The sequence below is a fragment of the Amblyomma maculatum genome, chromosome 2 (genome assembly GCF_055883805.1).
Source record: "Amblyomma maculatum isolate TAMU_Amacu chromosome 2, ASM5588380v1, whole genome shotgun sequence".
Taxonomy (NCBI): domain Eukaryota; kingdom Metazoa; phylum Arthropoda; class Arachnida; order Ixodida; family Ixodidae; genus Amblyomma; species Amblyomma maculatum.
Window position 1 is genome coordinate 73296774 of NC_139345.1, and position 21136 is coordinate 73317909.

A 21136-nucleotide genomic window follows, 5' to 3' on the forward strand; every position below is an offset into this window, starting at 1 on the left:
TTTGGATAAATGCGGAATCAAAGTGGTGCACAGTTCGATCCATCACCCGCAATCTAACCCAGTGGAACGAATACACTCGGTACTCAAGCGAATATTGAGAGCCCTGTGTTTTGAGCGCAAGTGTGATTGGGAGGCCTGCATTCCCGCCGCTATGTTCGCCTTGAGATCTGCTCCCCACGAGACCACAGGTTTTAGCCCAGCAGAGCTTGTGTATGGCCGAAGCTTGAGAACTCCGCTGCGCATGCTGCGAGAGTCTTGGGAAGGCGGCGATGAAGACTCAAATGTAGTCTCATACGTCCTCAACCTACTTCAGAGGCTGGGGAAAACAAAGGATATTGTAGAAAGCCATATGAAGGCGGCGAAAATCTTGTCGAAGGAGTACTACGACAAGTCAGCAAAAAAACGCACCTTTGAGGTAGGCAGCCAAGTGATGCTTCTTCGGCCATCAAAGAAAAACAAGCTCGAAGTTCAATGGGAAGGGCCCGCAAAGATTGTATCGAAGCTTTCTGATACTAACTATGAAGTGAAATTGGGAAGACGGCCCAACAAAATTTATCACAGCAACCTGATGAAACCATACATTCAGCGTCAGGCAATTGTAAACTTGACTTTGAACGCGGCCGATGAGGAAGGGGAGGAAATCCTGACGACGGCCGACATGAGAGCGTGTGGTTTAGAGGTAATATTGGATCAGTTGATGTTGGACGCACGTCTAGGCGCCACCCAAAAGGAAGATTTAAAGGGAATCGTTTCAGAATTTCAAGAGGTTTTTTCGAACCGTCCCGGAAAAACAACGGTCGTAGAGCACGACATCGAGCTGACATCGCAGGAACCGATTCGTAGTAAACCGTATCGATGTTCACCTGTGCAAAAGAAAATCATGGCTGAAGAGATCCAGCGCATGCGTGACTTGGGGGTTATAGTACCAAGTGAGAGCGACTACACATCGCCCCTAATACTAGTCCAGGTTCCAGGAAAAGATCCGAGGCCATGCGTCGATTATCGGCGTCTGAACGCGATAACCCGAGATCAGACATATCCAATACCGAACCTGGAAGAAAGGGTGGAGACAGTGTCGAAGGCAAATTACATCCCTACGCTAGACCTAGTGAGAGGCTATTGGCAAGTACCTCTTACAAAACAAGCTAGCCGTTACGCCGCATTTGTTTCTCCATTCGGAACGTTCCGCCCAGTTATGCTGAGTTTTGGACTCAAAAACGCGCCGTATTGTTTCTCCAGTCTGATGGATCGAGTGCTTCATGGCTTGGGCGATTTCGCGTTACCATACCTCGACGATGTGGCCATCTTTTCAGATACTTGGGAGGAACATGTGGAGCACTTGCGAATCGTGTTGAGCAGGTTGAAAGAGGCGGGCCTTACTGCGAAACCGGCTAAATGTCACCTAGGTTGTGCGGAAGTGACTTATCTGGGCCATGTGGTGGGGCGCGGCCTGTGTAGACCTTCAGACATCAAGGTAGCAGCTATTGTGAACTATCCCCGGCCAACCACTAAGACTGAGATAAGGGCCTTTTTGGGTTTAGCTGGTTATTACCAACACTATGTGAGAGACTACTCTGACCTTGCCAGCCCGCTAACAGACGCACTCCGGAAATCTGAGCCCGTCAAAGTGATGTGGGACTCAGAGAAAGAGAACGCGTTTCAGAGGCTGAAACAAGCCCTGAGCAACAAGCCAGTTCTAACGGCGCCAGACTTTTCCAAGGGCTTCATTATTCAGTGTGACGCGAGTGATCGCGGCATGGGAGCGGTGCTATGCCAAGAAGATGCTAATGGTCATGAACGACCAGTTTTATTCTTGAGCCGCAAACTCAGTTGTAGAGAAGAGGCGTACAGCACCTCTGAAAAAGAGTGCGCCTGCCTGGTGTGGGCCGTTCAAAGGCTCGCCTGCTATGTCTCCGGTTCTAAGTTTATTGTGGAAACGGATCACTGCCCGCTGACATGGTTAAGTAACATGTCGTCTAAAAGCGGCCGTTTGCTGAGGTGGAGCATGACACTCCAGCAGCACAATCTCGTTGTCCGCTATAAAAAGGGGAGGTTGAACGCCAACGCAGACGCTCTAAGTCGGGCCTTCTAGGCCGCGCTTCCTGCAGTAACTCCGCGTTTCTTACCTTCTCTTGCTTCGCGACGGACTGTTATGTTCGCGGGCAGACTGGGAAAAATTAAAGGACCTCCTTGCTTCCTCAGTTATGGTCTACGGTCCAAGCGATTTCAAGGAGACTCTTTTTCATTACTGATTGATAATTTTCCTTGCTACTTAATGTATTTTTAATATGCAAAATTGTTGTTTGAACCTTGTGTACTGCATCCTATACACTTGTCTCTTGTTGTAGTGGGAGCAAAAAGGGGACAACAATTTAGCTAATTGAATTTGAAATTTTGACTCTGTCTGGTGTTTGACGGGTGACCGAGGGTACTTGCTTGTGTTGGGTGTTGCCTGTTGTCGGTCGGTTTCGCAAGCCGCAGAACAGTCTACCGTTACCAGTGGCGAGTGGCAAGGGCATCGGAGCGACCCGGGCGAAGTTGATCGGCGTGCCCCGGCAACAAGGCTGTCGGCAGAGATCCTGACCTGGCGAGTGGAACCCGAGGCACGTGAGGCTACCTGGCGCCCGGACACTGGACGTGAGCTTGGAGGAACCTGGCGAACGAGCGCGCCCGGCATCCGAGCCACATGCGAGCAGCTCGTCTTCCCGGCGCATTGTCTGATGGCGGGGGTGCTGTTGTGCCTGGCCAAAGCCGGCTAGAAATTCAGCCGGACGCCAAACTTCTTCGGCGAACGCCTCCTTCACAAACTCTGGATACTTCTCTGCAAGACACCAGTGCACTGGAGGCGAGCCGTACCAAAGGGACAGAAGCGACGTGTTTCAACATGCGCTGAATGTCCAGACAGCACGGCGCGCCGTGGCCCTGACGGTGAACCCCTTCTCGCCCCGCGGCATATTTGAAGCGAGAGCGCAGCAAGCTCTCCCATTGGCCCTGCGAAAGTGCTGCCGTCGGATTGGACCATTTTGAGCGTCAACGGTTCTCGGAAACGGAGTCTCAAGTGCTTCCGTTCGAGACTCCGAGTGTGAGTTCGTCACGAGCGTCCATCGGGAGCATTTCGCCTCCTGACAGTGCGGACGCGGCGGAATCTCCCCGGCCGTCGCTGCGCGAGAACAGTCGCGTACGGCTATGTTAGCTTTCGGCCCCAGAGCCGATCTTGTTGTGTAAATACATGTAAATAGTGTATAAAGCCTTTTCTTCATCTCACCAACGCCGACTCGGATTCATCGCTACCGCCCAGGGAGCTGACAGCTCTCGTTCACGAAACGGGTGACGAGCGCTGCGTTACCAACTCCTTGGCACACCCTGTTGACGGTGGGCTACTGTGTGATAACCCCACCGGCACAACATTGGTGGCAGTTGCGGGATCCACTGGCACAACAGTACACAAAATGGCGAGCATGTCTTTGGCAGGTGGTGTTTGGCAGCTGACAAGGATAGAATGCTCGGAATAGGCATTCCTGTATGTCTGTCTGCCCGCTCCTCCTAACGACACGGGGTAGGTGGCAGGTGACATGGCATGTCACTGATTGGGCGGCTCTTTCTGTGACGTCGCGAGATCACATTTTATGGTCGAATTCGCAGGAGCTGCCAACCTATAAAACACACCACGACCCCCGGATCCTGAGTCTGATAATCGACTCCCATTCCACGCAGGCGCCTTCATAAAGCTTGGTCGGTTAAGGTGACGCTTATATTGTCACGACCACATGGAGGGCAGTACCACAAACGTAAACGGAGAACGTAGGTCGAGTTTTAATCTCAAGCTTTCGCGACCGTGACCCCGATTCGTCCTCGTCGGGGCTCAGTGCAGGTAGCTCAAGTCCGGTAAGTGGCATTATCTATGTACGCTTCTGGTAACTTGGACAGCATACATCGCGGTGCACCTCACGAGCATCCCTTTGACAGGTGTCTGTTGGCAGGTGACATGGCCAGGAACTGATTGGTGGACAGGTGTCTGCGGCACGAAATGTACCACGAAGTATGCAAGAGATCGTGCACGAATGAACCGTAAATTTCTATATAACAATAATTCAGAGTCATAGACATTGAGAAACGTAATTTCACTCAGCAGTTTACCGGCAACGTACGTTAAGGTGTAGAGCATGTAAGAACATTGTGTACAGCCATGACCAATAAGGCCCTATAGTGCTGTTGTGTTTTCAGATGTGAGCAGTTTTAGGTGTCGGTATCGAATTTATTAATGTTTTGGTCGCGGGACAGGTCTTCTATAAAATCGAAGTTACATATGTGTACTACGCACAGTTTATGTGCATAAGTCGTCACTGACACGTTGGATGGTAACGAGAATCCGAGAACAAGATAAAAATCGTATATTATTTTGAGGGCTACTGCGATGCCTCCTCATAACAGCGCAGTTCGAGACACCGACGCAGTATGAAAACAAAAACGCGTGGCAAGACAACAGCCAGAATTATGATGGCTGGGGGCGCGCTGTGACCGTGAAGCGTGTAAAACCACGAACGAAACTACGCGCCAATCGGCCAGGAGGTCGACAAGTGATATCAACCGCAAGAAGAGCGTCGATGGAAGACAATCCTTGCATTCTTGGGGGAAAATTCATTAATGCAATCTTACACACACCTCATCGTGCGTAGTCGCAAAACGAACATTATCTGCAAGTGCGTTCACTGTCCGCAAGCAATGTAAGTACTACATTAAGCCAATACAGTGTGAGCGTGGAAACTGATATAGCAACAGAAAAACACTAGTAGGTTTAGAACGAACACACACACACACGCGCGTATATATATATATATATATATATATATATATATATATATATATATATATATATATATATATATATATATATATATATATATATATGAAGGAAAGAAGCCAACAGTCGGCGAGGCCAAGGAGAGCGTTGGGGATGGTACTTTATGTCTTTTTTTTTTTTGTTAATGTTTACTTCGATAATCACAGAAATTAGTAATGTAATCTGTTTAGGGGAAAGATAATTAAACACAAAGTAGAAGAAAAAACAACGTGCCGATGGTGGGAACCGAACCCACGGCCTCCGAATATCGCGTCCGGTGCTCTTCCAACTGAGCTACATCGGCCGCTGTCCCCCCTGCTACTTTCTTGGATATTTATGTTGTCTGTATACGAACCTTGAGAGTGTTCACCAGCGCCACCCTCAGCCATAGCGGCGGACGTAGAACGTCCTTTGTTACCGCCAGCGTCACGTAGAACGTGATCAAGAGCGAGGGCGAAAGCTGTGCTAGAACCCTCTTACGCTACCTATGGCTTCAAAACTGCCAGAACCGAGACCCCCGTAAGCTACAAGCAGATCAATTGAGGGGAAATGAAGGTGCTCGTTATAATACATGAAGGAAAGAAGCCAACAGTCGTCTTTTTTTTTGTTGTTAATGTTTACTTCGATAATTACAGAAATTAGTAATGTAATCTGTTTAGGGGAAAGATAATTAAACACAAAGTAGAAGAAAAAACAACGTGCCTATGGTGGGAACCGAACCCACGGCCTTGTGTTGAATTATCTTTCCCCTAAACAGGTTACATTACTAATTTCTGTGATTATCGAAGTAAACATTAACAAAAAAAAAAAAGACATAAAGTACCATCCCCAACGCTCTCCTTGGCCTCGCCGACTGTTGGCTTCTTTCCTTCATGTATTATAACGAGCACCCTCATTTCCCCTATATATATATATATATATATATATATATATATATATATATACCTATATAAGAAGCAACACCGACGAGGCCAAGGAAACCTTATGTCTAGTTTCGATATTAGTTATTGCTGTCATTACGTAATGGGTGACAAATTAAATACAATTAAGTAGGAAACAGCAACACGTGGGTTCGCATCCCCCAGCAGCGTGTTGTTTTTCTTTCTTCTACTTCGCATTTAAATATAATTTGCCCACAATATGATCCCAATCAGAACTAAAAGAAAGACTGGTTTCCTAGGTCTGTCAATTGGCTTCTTTCATATGTCTTCTGTAACTTCCCCCTCGTTTTCCTTACATCTGTATGCTATATACATACGTATACATTCGATCTTGATTCACTTTTCCAACTGAGCCTTTGAAATGGCATTAACTTGTGTTAATATGAGCATTGTCTTCTTAGAATTCCATTAGCACGCGTCAGACAGCCACGGCATCCCTGTTTACAAGAAGCAACACAGATGAGATAAGAGCGGCATACTACTGGCAAGGACGGAAAACAAGTAGAACACGAACGCCAGAATTCGATTTATTACGAAAGTATGGAATAACAACTGTCACTCTGTGACATTATCTAGTGTTAAACTAAATTACAGCTTTCAAAAAACTTCCTTAAAACGTTTTTGTGCACGTGGCTCAAAAGAATCGCTCCCTTGCCCTGACGAATACAGAGAACGTTCACAACAGAAAGTGAAGGACAATTGCCTTGGACAAGTGGGTCCAGAACAGCACAGTCCGGGACAGCTTAAACGTGGTGGTAGTCGTGCTCTAGTGTTGGGATCTCCGTCATCTGCCACTTTTCATTTCCCAACTTTTCATAGTGGCCGACACCGCGGTTGGCTACTTTCGCTGTTTTTGGTGTAACGCAACCGGCGTAACCACGGCGTGCTTCTGAAGAAACCGCCATTCGCAGTATATGTAACGCGAAGGTGGCGTAACTATTAGTCAGGATTAACGGACTGGATAGCAGCGTGAGGAAGAACGTCGGGTAGGCGGACGTGCATCGGAATATTGGTGGCCAAGCAGTTGGAACAAGACAGGGTTAATGGAAGGATATATGGGAGAGGCTTTTTCCTGAAATTGGTGCAGCTATAGCTATACACAGTCATCGAGCTCATACGGATACATAATAAACAAAAGTAAACTTATAAACATTTTAAGAAATTGGAGTAGTTTAACCTTACTCAATAAACCTGTTTATAACGAAACGAAGCATCCGCCGCGGTGGCTCAGTGGTTACTGAACCTGAGTATACCGGGTTTAATCGAAGCGGGCCGCTTCAAATCCGCTCCGCTAGGATAGCTTCTTTTAGTGTGAAAGTACTACTCGCGGACTAACTATATATGTATATATATATATATATATATATATATATATATATATATATATATATATATATATATATATATATATATATATATATATATATATATATATATATATATGCGAAGGAAAGAAGCCAACAGTAGGCGAGGCCAAGGAAAGCATTGGGGATGATGTTTTATGTCTTTTTTTTATTTTTATTTGGATAATCACAGAAGTGAGTAATGTATTCTGCTTAGGGGAAAGATAATCAAACACAAAGTAGAAGAAAAAACAACGTGCCGATGGTGGGGACCGAACCCACGACCTCCGAATATCACGTCCGGTGCTCTTCCAACTGAGCTACATCGGCCGCTGTCCCCCCTGCTACTTGCTTGGGTATTTAAGTTGTCTGTATACGAAATCTTGAGAGTGTTCACCAGCGCCACCCTCAACCACAGCGGCGGACGTGGAACGTCCTGTGTTACCGCCAGCGTCACGTAGAACGTGATCAAGAGCGAGGGCGAAAGCTGTGCTAGAACCCTCTTACGCTACCTATGGCTTCAAGACTGCCAGAACCGAGACCTCCATAAGCTACAAGCAGATAAATGAAGGGGAAATGACGGTGCTCGTTATAATACATGAAGGAAAGAAGCCAACAGTCGGCGAGGCCTCAAGGTTTCGTATACAGACAACATAAATACCCAAGCAAGTAGCAGGGGGGACAGCGGCCGATGTAGCTCAGTTGGAAGAGCACCGGACGCGATATTCGGAGGTCGTGTGTTCGGTCCCCACCATCGGCACGTTGTTTTTTCTTCTACTTTGTGTTTGATTATCTTTCCCCTAAGCAGAATACATTACTCATTTCTGTGATTATCCAAATAAAAATTAAAAAAAAGACATAAAACATCATCCCCAATGCTTTCCTTGACCTCGCCGACTGTTGGCTTCTTTCCTTCATGTATTATAACTAGCACCGTCATTTCCCCTTCATTTATCTGCTTGTAGCTTATGGAGGTCTCGGTTCTGGCAGTCTTGAAGCCATAGGTAGCGTAAGAGGGTTCTAGCACAGCTTTCGCCCTCGCTCTTGATCACGTTCTACGTGACGCTGGTGGTAACACAGGACGTTCCACGTCCGCCGCTGTGGTTGAGGGTGGCGCTGGTGAACACTCTCAAGGTTTCGTATACAGACAACATAAATAAATACCCAAGCAAGTAGCAGGGGGGACAGCGGCCGATGTAGCTCAGTTGGAAGAGCACCGGACGCGATATTCGGAGGTCGTGGGTTCGGTCCCCACCATCGGCACGTTGTTTTTTCTTCTACTTTGTGTTTGATTATCTTTCCCCTAAGCAGAATACATTACTCATTTCTGTGATTATCCAAATAAAAATTTAAAAAAAGACATAAAACATCATCCCCAATGCTTTCCTTGGCCTCGCCGACTGTTGGCTTCTTTCCTTCATGTATTATAACGAGCACCGTCATTTCCCCTTCATTTATCTGCTTATATATATATACATATATATATATAAACCACCACCAAAATGACTAAGTCTAAGTTTGACCTTAGGCGGTCTTGAACCTTATAGTATACCCCACACAAAGGCTCAAGGACTTGAAGAAGACGATGTGAAGTCTCGTAAACAACTCAAGGTCACTCACCGACACTGGGTGAACTCGAGAGTTGCAGTTCTGAGATTGTAGCTTCCGGTCTAAAAACGAATCGAGTGAGACTTGGTGCTCAAAATCTCACAAAAACGTAAGAGGCTACGCATTTAAGGGTATGATGCGAAATCGGTAATAACTCCTGTTTGAAGCTTTCTTTTGTATCTTCGTTCGCGTACACGCACAACCTGCCTGACTTCGTTATTATACACTGATTCTATTGTATAACATATTTTAGGTAACTATTATTTGTTCTCATTGCTTCATGCATTTTATGTACTCCAATAAACTTTTCTTTTTGTTTTTGTAGGTAGTGAAACACCGTTTACGAATACGTTCTGGCAATGATTATTATTGCTGGTTAGTTTCTGCCAGCGTAACGTATGTTTGTTTCCCAATGCTGCCTTATGTAACCCGGGGTTGTGCGTGTTTCAAGCTACCATGTGAAGCTTCCCTCCCCCCACCCCCTTCCCTGTTGCAAGCCGTGGGAAATAAATAAAATGAACGTCTCGCATATTTCACAGGAGTGTTTGTATCTGTTTGTTTGTTTATTTATTTATTATTTCGTTTGTTTGTTTGTTTGTTTGTTTGTTTGTTTGTCTGTCTGTCTGTCTGTCTGTCTGTCTGTCTGTCTGTCTGTCTGTCTGTCTGTCTGTCTGTCTGTCTGTCTGTCTGTCTGTCTGTCTGTCTGTCTGTCTGTCTGTCTGTCTGTCTGTCTGTGTCTGTCTGTCTGTCTGTCTGTCTGTCTGTCTGTCTGTCTGTCTGTCTGTCTGTCTGTCTGTCTGTCTGTCTGTCTGTCTGTCTGTCTGTCTGTCTGTCTGTTTGTTTGTTTGTTTGCTTGCTTGCTTGCTTGCTTGCTTGTTTGTTTGTTTGCTTGTTTGTTTGTTTGTTTGTTTGTTTGTTTGTTTGTTTGTTTGTTTGTTTGTTTGTGTGTCTGTCTGTCTGTCTGTCTGTTTGTTTGTTTGTTTGTTTGTTTGTTTGTTTGTTTGGTTGCTTGCTTGTTTGTTTGTTTGTTTGTTTGTTTGTTTGCTTGTTTGTTTGTTTGTTTGTTTGTTTGTTTGTTTGTTTGTTTGTTTGTTTGTTTGTTTGTTTGTTTGTTTGTTTGTTTGTTTGTTTGTTTGTTTGTTTGTTTGTTTGTTTGTTTGTTTGTTTGTTTGTTTGTTTGTTTGTTTGAAAGGTAATGGCGCAATACCTTCCCGACGTCTTAAGGTACCGCTTGCAGCATCGGCTGAGCAGATACCTTGGACATTTCACTTCCAGAGAGGCATTAAAATTTGTTAACACAGGACCCAACAATATAATTGGCCAAATATTTTCGTGAATTTTTCCTGTGCAGCTAGATGAGACCTTGTTGGCTGTTTCCTCTTTATAGAACTATGCGGCCCGTCTTACAAATGTTTCTCGGAAATCATAACGCGGATGATATTACGTTGTACCCACTGATGAAAACCCAATGTATGAAAACCCATTGTACCCAATGATGATTTGGTGTTTGCTATCGTCTCGTCAGGTCTTATTCTAATTTTAACAATGATTTATATCATACTATACTCAGGCACTATTACACGCATCCATCAACTCCAATAATTTCGGCACATAAGCTGGCAGAATAAGCGGAGGCAGCGGCTGCCAATTATAACACCGCGCTCAAATAACAGCTGGTAAGGCGACTACTACCTCACTCCAAGAAATTTCCTAAGTAATTAATTAATTCCTATTATATTCATTCACAAGTCGCGCCGTTTTTGACAGGGTGTCAATCATTCTTGAATATCTACTTTTTGTTGAAGCTAACTCCACGCAGGCTTCGTTTCGTTCTTACTAATTCCGACTTTATAGGCTTCAAGTTACTTTCGCCTGATCTTAGCGACCCCTACTTGGTACTCATTTTGTCAAGCAATTTAAAATTATGCGTAAAAACGTTAAGTTGACGCAGTTAACAATAAAATTTCACATTTCATTGTTGATATTCTTTCGTGCACCGGCGCATATTAAGAGCCGAAGAATGGGGATACGAATTCACTAGTAAAATAAATGAATGGATAAAGCATTTAAATGAACGAAAGCGATGGCTTTCGGACGTTATTTGGAGAGTTAGGGAATTAGGAGGAATAGGCATGTCGTTCCTTCTCTTCTCGGATCGAACATCTTCACGGTTCTTCACATCCTGTTGACCTGAGCGTTATTACTCGACCTATCTTAGCAACTTAAAGCCGGCAGCTCTCCAAAATAAATAATGAGAATATTAAAACAGTAAAATAAACACAAGGAAAATAAAATTTCTTATGTTGACATGCATAGCAAAAAAATCTCAGCTTGCTCTAAAGCTCCCAGCCTGCGCTTATACTGGGGCTGAGTGAGAAAAGTGAGACAGAAATCTCGAGACAGGCGTCTCGAGATTTGTCTCACGCTCTGATCTGGACTCCGAGTCACACGGCTCTAGAGGAAAATTTTCAACCGGCGCATGCATGTTCCCGCGCTTTTTCTGACCGGGCTGATCTCCGACTCCATTTTGACTGTATATGTGCATCAGATCTTTTCCGGCATTTTTGCGCGTTTTCCTTCCCAAAGCCACCAACACCCCTTGCTCATCCTCGCCTTGGTAGCACGTAGTCCGCTTCTGTTCGCCAATTTCACATCGGTTATTATTACACTATCATGGCCTTTACCCCACACCTAACCATGCCAAACGTGCGTTATCGGTACACCATGACTCTCTACACCGGGCTTTTGGCCAGCTGCATGTGGCCAGCCGTAGAGCGTGTCTTCCGGTCGCCTGGTCTAGTCAATCAACATCACCTCGTTATCCATGCTGTCGTGTCCACCGCAGTCTTTAGTGGCTTAAACTAAGGGCTACACTTTCATACCGAGGTCCCACTCAACCTTGCCTAATAAAGACTTTTTTTTTTTTTTGTTTACACTACCTCCAACGACGCAGAAACTAGACGGCTCCCGGAGATGTTGGAAGACGAACGACGAGGACTGGATGTCAGACTACATCTTCTGAAGCTTCCATCACATCCATCAGTTGCCGTAGTTCGTTGACGTCAGCCTGACAAGCCAGAACTCAGTGAAAGGATTCCAAACGCAACTTTTTATTGGACTTACTTTTGACCTAATAAGATTGAACAGGTCGGCACTGGCCCAGTCATTAATCGTACCCAGGCATTCTAACGAAGACCTCTCGAGATAAGAAGCGGAAAGCGCGTTCGACAATCACGAAACAATGTAAAATCAGTTGCATGTGGCTACAAAAATGCAAATAAATTTGGTAGCAGCTCTCGCAATAAACCAGGGGGTGGAGCGGCATACCGCGGCACTGGACACCAACAAATAAACATTACAAAGCCTTGTGACATCTACTTAGAGTCCTTGGCTGTTCTCGGCGTGTCATTGTAACCTTTGCTTAAATATATTTTGTGAACGTGACGAGAAAACCAAACCAGACACGCAGGAACTATTACACGCGAAAAAAAAAAACGCAGACACTACATGCACGTCCCAGCGCGGAGAAAAGCACTTACGAGGGACATAGCCCCCGAAGCGGGAAATTCTACACACCAAAACGAGGCTTAATGCCCCCGCCCTTTTTTGTTGTTGTTTTGTTTTGAATTTGTGCAATAACACATGTTGGCTTCTGGAAACAAGGTTACCTGCCACTTTTCCAGAGGTCGACAACGTGGTTCAAATACGGAACCATGCAGCACTCAACTAGCCCCTCCAGGGGCCACTCATGGTTCGCCTCTGGCTAGAGAGCCTCTGGAACGCAACAAAAAACGCATCACAAGGACAGCAATCACTGTCCAAAAAAATTATTGACTGCAATGTTTTCACGGAGGCTGCTTTGGTCATTTCTTCATAGCGGTTTAAGGTTGATCTCTCGCACAGTGTATTTTGTATAAATATCTGCTTCCCTTCATGCGCTTCGCTGCATACCGAAGTCGCGTAGCTTTTGCAACGCTGTCGCTTTCCATGTCACACTAGCTACAGGTGGTTGCAAAAGGAAGTGCGATTTGCATAAGCTTCTGCGAAGGTAGGTTAAGTGAAATGAGGGGGGTATTGCAGGTCTGGCTAGTTTTACACATCGATTTGAACTCCCTTCTGTCTGCACGCGGCATACTGACGTAGTGAGGTGAAATTTTAACGAAGTGGACCTCCACTGATCGGCCGTACAACGGGTGTCACGAAAGTGACAGATGTGGGTGGGGATTCGTCGCGTCTTATACCAAGCCAGCTGCCGGATGGCAAATAGAGAGGATTAAAGTCATCGGCTCAGCTAAACGGCTCCAAAGATGGTAGTGAATGATCCGCTGCGGCTGAAAGCTAAGAGGTTTCACGCAGTGATCCCCGCACGCTATCGCATTCACTTCTCATCGAAGTTATTAATGCGCTCTTAAATGTTTAGTGCCAAAGCGCTAGTCCAGAAGCTCCTACATCGAATAAAATCTGGTCTTGCTTGTGGAACAGCTGTAAATGGTCAACAGCTGCATAGCAACGCATTGCAGAGGCAATGGCAAGTGCGGCAGCATGGCCCTACAGTCGCGCAACCAAACAATACAATTCGTGCTCAGAAACAACTACCTATCACCTGTACACATTTCCACTCTCAGTTAAACGCTTGAAATGCCAGGAATATATTTTAAGCACTAGCAACAGGAGCTTGTGAAAAAAAACTCATTCATTCGCTTCCCAGTTTATAAAGAGAGCTGTTTTCGAAATTTATAATTGGTTATCCTAGGCACCGTATATTCAGTACTGTACGATCATTATGATTTCAGAGAATTTTTCCCTCTTAACCCAACATGTCGAGTTATGTTCGCATTGACCTGTGGCCACTGGGCACAGTAAGCGAAGGTAGCAAATTAACAAGACCGCATGGCTGGCATGTGGTTTATTAGGTTTTCTTGGCTGCTGAATTTATAAGAACTCCGTCAGCCAACGCAATTAGGCCTCCAGAAAAATTAAATCGAGCTTGTTTCATCGTTCCTGGGTCGTACGCAGAGACCACGTTGGTGAGGAATAGACGCTACGGGAGGCGTATTGTGCGCTTAAGGTTCGCAGAGCCATGGACATGTTTACGAGGTGGACCGCTCGCAGGCCGCGGCGCATAGCATTCTTCGCGAAGCAGTAACTCTGCCGCCCTCTGAACAAAGGCTCGAAGCGAGGCCAGGATCGACCAGCCTATGCGGCAATGCCGGTGCCGGGTTCATACTTTCGTTGCTCCGCGCTCTGGGCCACAGCCGTAACCGCACTCCTCACCGGTGAGCTCATCATTGCAGTGATTTGTATACTATATAATAGCTGCGACCGAGAGCCTCGCGTGACAGATTCCTAACGCAGGTACCGGTATACCACAGCCTTACTACAGGCTTTGCTGGCAGGTCTCACACAGCTGTGTAAATGTAGAACATGAGTTTTTATGGAGACAAAGGTGTTTGCCTATTAATCTGAAAGGCAACTTTATGCTTGGCGTTGGCAAGGTGATGAAAAATGCACCAGAAAAGAGAAGTGGCTTCTTCAGCAGTGTTTGAAGCCAATGGCGGTCCATTAAAACCTGGCATTTGTCCAGCGCATTCATCCGAAGTGTTAATGACTACGCCCACATTCTGTTGTTCTAGACCGCACTCTGAGACCAAAATCTTTCAAATATATACTGTAGCTTTTTCGGCTAGCCATTCGTCGTGAAGAGTAAAGGGTGGAGTTATTCCCATTTCATAAATTTCTGGCTTGGAGTTATATGTGTCGCATACCTCTTGATGTAGATTTGAGGCCCCATTAAATGACACAAGTTTGCGCGGTCCCAACGGTCTCGAGTCCGCAACTGCGTGCGTCAGCCTGCCCCGTCGTCGACGGTCACATGCAGCGTGCGCTGCGCTGGAGCCCGAGTGACTGCAGCCCCTGGAGCGGGGTTCGTGCGGAAAGCTGCACGGCCGCTTTTTCTACAACGCCAGCGCCCGGCAGTGCCAGGAGTTCTTCTGGTTCGGATGTGCCGAGAACGCCAACAACTTCGAGAACCGAGAGGACTGCGAGAAGGAGTGCCAGTGTGAGTATAGGCACGGTAGAGACATTACACGTATAGGGTGATCCTATAGGAAGCGTCACATTAATGAAGCGTCTCTTTCTGTCGAGCATTTCATGTCAAGTGTGCCAAAGTTGCCCATGAAAAGGTTATATCGTTCGAGTAGTTAATAGCTTCATGGTCACAAACGCATCGTTTAATTTAGTTTGGTTACATTTGATGCAACTGCCTAAACACAAGGGCGCGAGATTGAATTTCGATGGAGGCCAAAAGTAAGACGACCGTGTACTGTGCGATTTCAGTGTACGAGAACTGCTGGTGGGCGAAGTTTTCGGAGCCTTTCATTACAGTATCCCGCAGCCTGAGTTCATTTGGGACGTTAAAATCTTATAAGCCTTAGCTGATACTCAGCCACATACAGAAACCTCCAATATCTAAGCGCCCAAGCTCTTTAATTGAATTTCTTTTGTTCTTTTTTTTTTTTTTTTGCAGACACAGGAACACCACTTCCAAGGCCTAAGGGTAAGTACATTGGCAGATTTGTTCTTACAGAGATATAAATTTCCCCCATGCGGCGCATCAATTTTGCGCTGCTTAGACAAGAGATGACGTAGGACGACCTTACAGTCTACCTCATATATATCGAAGCGGATGAATCAAATTAACGCTTATATCGAACTCTCAGAATATCACCTTTTAAATCCCATGAAAAAACTATAGGAGTCGTATTCGCATCATGGAACTCCCGCTCGACATAGCATTTCATAGATCGAACTGCGCGCCGTGCTCCTGCAAGGTGCACATCAACTTTCGCGCGCGGAGACGGGTAGGCTGCGCTGCCTTGTGCACGTCGTGACAGCGTTAACGCTATAAAACTGCTTGATGAGGTGAACGCTGAGTCCGCGTGAAAATTGTTCTGTTTGTCGCACTTGTTTTCAACGTAAAACTGCTGTCATGCGAGAAATCCAAAGTTCAATGCCACCGGTTGTAGTACAGTGAAGCCGGCATAGCTGACCAAAAGGATGCGGCGTTTGTCGTATGGCCTGCTTCGCTGCTGAAGCAGGCGAAGATATCAGCTATACCCTATTTTACTTAGTCATTACAGCGTTTATAGGGCGCCAGTAACAGAAATACACCTCTTATTGTGGACGGTAGCGTTTCCCAAAGCACCGTCCACCGCAGCTTTGATGTGAACCCCAACCCCAACGGCGCATGCGTCATGCGGCTCCAGACTCTGGGTGCGAGCAGCGTGAACTTCTACACTTCGATTTGCACGCGCTCGCGTCCAGGACGCGGCCCGTGAAGGTCATCATCATCATCCGGATAATCCGGTCTTACGCGAGCTGCATACATTTGACCCCTGCGAACTTCCTAACCTCATCCGCCCGCCTAACTTTCTGCCACCTCCTGCTAGGTTTCCTTTCCCTTGGAATCCAGTTTGTTACCCTAAGCGACCATCGGTTATCCTCTCTTCGCGCTACATGTCCTGCCCATGCCCATTTTTTCTTCTTGATTTCCACTAGAATATAAGTAACTCGAGTTATTTCCCTCCCCTTCCCTATCTCTTAACGTTAGACCTACCGTTTTTCTTTCTATTTTTAAACTTACGTAAAACACTTTTCGTTAGACTCCGATGCGTGTCTAACGAAAAGATGCGTGTGTACTCGACGGACGAAATGAACGCGAAGTGCGTAACAATCACAGGTCTAGCTAACAACACAGAAGAAGCTTGACACCATGAGGTTACAGTAACATACCATCACGCAATATACCACCAGAAATACTCCAAACGCGATTATTTTGCCGTTGTTTACAGCTGCTACTGTGCAGCAACCGCCATCTTCCCACCATCTACGTTGCCAGGTTCACACCTTGTCCATCGGCCAAATTTAGCAAGTATAAATCATCTGGCAACACTTAAACAGTATGATGATGGGGTAATCACTCGGTCACCCCTGCAGTGCATTTGCTGACCAGGCAGCTTTCCTCTAGAGTTTATGTATTATTTATATGCCCTTGAGTGCTCAGCGGGTGCCGTGGCGCAACTATAGCGCGTTGCACAATTACCGGCGCGCTGTAGAATGCTTCTCCCAGCTAAACCGCAGAATACTCGCAACTAAAATTTCGCACAGAAATGGCATTTTGTCGTTTGTATTCTTTAATTCCAAATTTGTTTGGGCTACTCGTCTGATTCGATCAGAAGTTGCATGTTCCCATCGTATGCAGCGGCGGCGATGCAAAAGAAGCCGCTGCTCCAGCGCTAACACCAGAGGCACCGCCTTGTGCTGCTTCCAGCAACTCTGTCACAGCACAACGAGAGGCGACAGAACATTCTTGCACAAGATGGCGCCACCAATATTAGCGTTGGGGCAGTGGTTTCTTTTGTTTCGTCGCCGCTAAGAACATCTGGCTTATCTTGATTGAATCAGGCAAGTGCCCCAGCACATTTGGTATTAAAAATGTTAACAACGAAATGCCATTTCCGTTCGAAATTTGAGCTGCGAGAATTCCGTGGTTTAGCTGGGAGAAGAATTCTACAGCGCGGCGGTGCAACGCGCTGTACATAAGCTCCCTATTAAAAAAAAAAAAATTAAATAAATAGGGTGTGCGCGGGCACGCGTATGTGCTCCGCGCGGTTCACCACGCCTGAGGAGAGCAGTAGGCTGCCTGCACGCCGGCGTGGAGCACATCACTGCAGGAAGCGTGCCGCTAGCTTGGGTGCACTGTATTGACGCTTCTGGGTTACAAGAAATGCTCATCTCTTGGGATTTATTGATATATCGAACTATATCGCAATCCCGTTCGAGTTCGATATTTCCGGGATCGAGAGTAGAGAGGTGCAGCAAAGAAGCCTCTCATATACTCTTACCAGTCCACCTTCCCTCTTTCCTGCTTAACACATTTCATCCTACGGTGACGCAATTTTCTTTCACTATAACACTTCTTATCAGTCGAGCGGTCAGCCATAACCAGTCGCCATGTTTGTCGTGTGCAAAACGCCAACATTCTACGAATGCCTTCAGGCCTTCTATTACTGGAGTCTGATCAAAGTCCGAAGTTCACTTTTTTGGAAGTGCGCCTCAGACTTCCGTACTCAAAAATGCGGACTTCACTACGAGGCTGGAACATTTTTTTATTGATAACGAGATGTTACCTAGTACAAAAGAGTATGGTCATAAAAAGGAAAAATCGGAAGCAATAATTTGTTGATGCATATACTACACATAGCCAGCGCTGGTGAATATCGGGAGTTCCAGCGAACACTTTTGGAAATTCCTACGCAGTTCGAAATTAAAAGAAAAATCAACTTTTCAGGAACGAATTGCCAGCCTCGACGTGCGTTAGATAGTGTAAAACAATTATATTTATTTACTTGCATTTTTAAATTTTAATTACCTTTTTCTGGCGGAGTGTCAATGGGGAATTCGAGGCGATGGACAAAAAGATGCGATATCAGTATTTGAATCGTAGAAAAACGTCATTAGAGAGAGAGACACAGTACTTACTTTTATTTCTCCAACAGTTACTATACCGCTCTTCGGGGGTTAGGCCCGGAAGGTGGGACAGTCGCCTTAGTTGCAGGTCGGTAGTTCTTGGACCCAGGAGGGATCTTCGGCAGTCGAACAATTTCTCTTTGGGTTTTCGGTCTAAGCTTCGCAGAAGGATCTCCCAGGTGTCGTTAGTTATATTTTTAGCCCTGTCTGGTGACTTCGTACATTCCCATATGTGCTCTAGTGATTCCTTTTCCTTACATAATGAGCATAGGTCTGATCGTATTTCCGGCCGTATATTGTTGGCCAGAACTGGGTTCGAGTATGTATTTGTCTGTAGCTTTCTCCATGCTACTGCTTCTTCTTTGCCTAACGTGGGGTCTGATGGTGGTAGGACCCTCCTGTTCAGTCTGTAGTGCGTTGTTATTTCAGTATAGTTAATCAGGTCCTCTTGTTTACCTTGCTTCGGTGGCACTCCTCCAGCCCGGTGTGTGAGATCTCGGGCTAGTTTGTGTGCCGCCTCGTTTTCGGGCACGCCTGCGGGGGCTGGCGTCCAAATAAGGGTGACGTCTCTTTCTATAGGCTTTTGATCGATGATTTTAGCCGCGGTCGTCGCTATGACTCCTGCGGTGTAGCTCCTGATTGCGCTTTTCCTGTCACTGACTATATATATTGCCTCCGTCTGAGCAAGAGCCAGTGCTATTGCAGCCTCTTCCGCTGTTTATATCGCTGCTACCATTTCTCGCTTTTCACTGACTACGACTGTATTCAAATTTCCTATGCCGCAGTATGCAGGTCAACGTATGCAATTCAATCTAGATTTTCCGCCTCGAATCTCCGTGTCTGTGTTTCTGCCCTTTTCTCTCGTCATTGCTTATTTTATTCAGGGTGCATGTTCTTTGGTAATGGTAGGAGATATTGATCCGTTTCCGGTCCTCCCCTCTCAATTCCTCTGTCTTGTCCCAGTATTTCTCTGGGTATGTTCCTTCTACCCTTACTCTTTTCTAGCCTTTATTGTTGTGCTGTTATAGTGCTGCCTAAATTATTTCGTCTAATGTGTTGCGTATTCCCAGCATCATTAGCTAGTCCGTGGAGTTACTTGCCGCGAGGTGGAGTGCTCTTTTAGTGCATCTTCTGATCGTGCTATCGATCCTATCTTTTCTGCCTTCTTCAGATCTAAGTATGGCATGACATAGCCGACCCTGCTTATTTTGAAAGCTTGTATGAGCCTTAATAGATTACCTTCCTTAATGCCTCCTTTTTTATTGACTATTCTCCTTATAAGGTTTGTCGTTTTTATGACCTGTCCTTCCAGTTTTTTTATCGTTCCTCCATTGTATCCGTTTGTTTGGAGGACCATTCCTAGCACCCTCATTTGCTTGACTTTCGGGACCGCTTGTTCTATATTTATAAGTATATTTATAACTTCTATATTTACGTCCACTTGTTCTTCTTGCCTTAATTGCTTCAGATTGTATATAAACAACTCAGATTTTTCTGAAGAACATTTCATGCCCCTCACTTGCATATTGTACGGTGTTGTTTGCCGTCTCTTGCTATTTCTTATAGATTTCAGCGTCGCTACATATGTTTGTCCAAATGGTTATGTCATCCGTATATAGGCTGAATTTTATGTCTTTCATTTGCCTTAGCTTTTCTGGGAGTCCACGCATGGCTATGTTTAAAAGTGCGGGCGATAGCACCGCCCCTTGTGGTGTGCCCCTGCTCCCAAGTTCGAATATCTGAGATTATATCCCCTGATATCTTATTTTCGCTTTTCTGCCCGTTAAAAAGTTTATATATTCATACATCCTTTCCCCTACGTTTAGTTCCGTGTGGCCCTGTAGAATAGCATCGTGTTGTCAAATACCTTCTTCGGGTCCAATCCTAAGATAACTTTACCATCCTTTCATCTTGATTTTACTATGTCATGGTGTAGCCTGAGCCTAATATCTTCCGTACTAATATGTTGCCTGAACTCTATGACCTCCCGGGAACATAGCTCATTCTCCTCCATGTATCTGTTCTGTCTTCTCTGAATCACATGTTCGAATAGTTTACCTACACATGATGTGAGTGATATTGGTCTCAAATTATCGACCGTCGGAGGTTTTCCGGGTTGGGGTATTAGCACTGTCTCAGCAAATTTCCATTGCCCTGGGATTTCTCGTGTTTCCCAGCATCTCTGCATTAGATTAGTTAGCTCAACTATTAAATTAACCCGCAGTCAATCAGTCACGTTACGCTTGCTCCAAACGAACTCATACTCCAACCCCTGGCGCATGAAGCACATCGACCCAGACTACGACGGACAACATGTGTGTGAACGGTGCAGCGAACGTGTAAACTTAAACCATATGCTGTGTGGTTGTGCATCGAGCGACGCCTACGCCAAGAACAAGGTACGTTGGGACAAAGTGTTAAAAAGTGCTTCACAACATGATCAGCTTCGGGCTGTCCAGGAGGCCCGCGCGGCGGCGGAGAGCTTCGGGCTCTCTGTGCCGACGTGGGAGCTGCCCTCTACACCTGGCGACTAGCCGAGTGTCCTCCAGGACCCCTACTGTGGGAAATAAAGTTTTACCAAACCAAACCAAACTATCTAGTCGTTATTCAAGTTCCTTATCATCTTGTTCGTTATCCCATCCGGCCCTGGAGCCGATTTCTTCTTTAGTCTACGGATTTCTGCCACCACTTCAGCTACCACTATGTGGGCATCTAGTCGCTTGTTTTGGTGTCCTTTGTAGTTTTCTAATTTATCTTCACTTAATTCTCCGATATATTTGTCTTTAAGTTCTTTCATGAAGTCCTCATCGCTGCCTCCATGATGGTGCCTAGACTTTATCAACTTAATGGAAGTTTGTGTTCTAGTTTTTTCTGGG

General features: G+C 45.7%; 1 protein-coding gene and 1 non-coding gene across 2 annotated transcripts; one reads left to right on the plus strand and one right to left on the minus strand.

Moving 5' to 3' along the window:
• Nucleotides 1–63: 63 nt before the first annotated feature.
• On the plus strand, nucleotides 64–17030 carry LOC146198997 (uncharacterized). Its single transcript, XM_084592018.1, has 4 exons — nucleotides 64–1108; nucleotides 14643–14790; nucleotides 15259–15288; nucleotides 16993–17030. The coding sequence occupies exons 1-4, from the start codon at nucleotides 152–154 to the stop codon at nucleotides 17028–17030; spliced, it is 1173 nt and encodes a 390-aa protein (XP_084448144.1). The 5' UTR covers nucleotides 64–151.
• TRNAS-UGA (transfer RNA serine (anticodon UGA)) lies at nucleotides 7382–7454 on the minus strand. The gene has a single exon. It is a non-coding gene; the product is annotated as a tRNA-Ser (tRNA).
• Nucleotides 17031–21136: the final 4106 nt, after the last annotated feature.

Excerpts from the sequence above, each read along its gene's own strand:
- LOC146198997 (XM_084592018.1), top strand. The coding sequence starts at position 152 with ATGTTCGCCTTGAGATCTGCTCCCCACGAGACCACAGGTTTTAGCCCA. Across the intron at positions 1,109-14,642 it reads ACATCCCTACGCTAGACCTA|CCCCTGGAGCGGGGTTCGTG; the intron begins GTGAGAGGCTAT and ends GAGTGACTGCAG. Across the intron at positions 15,289-16,992 it reads ACCACTTCCAAGGCCTAAGG|CGGCGGCGATGCAAAAGAAG; the intron begins GTAAGTACATTG and ends CATCGTATGCAG.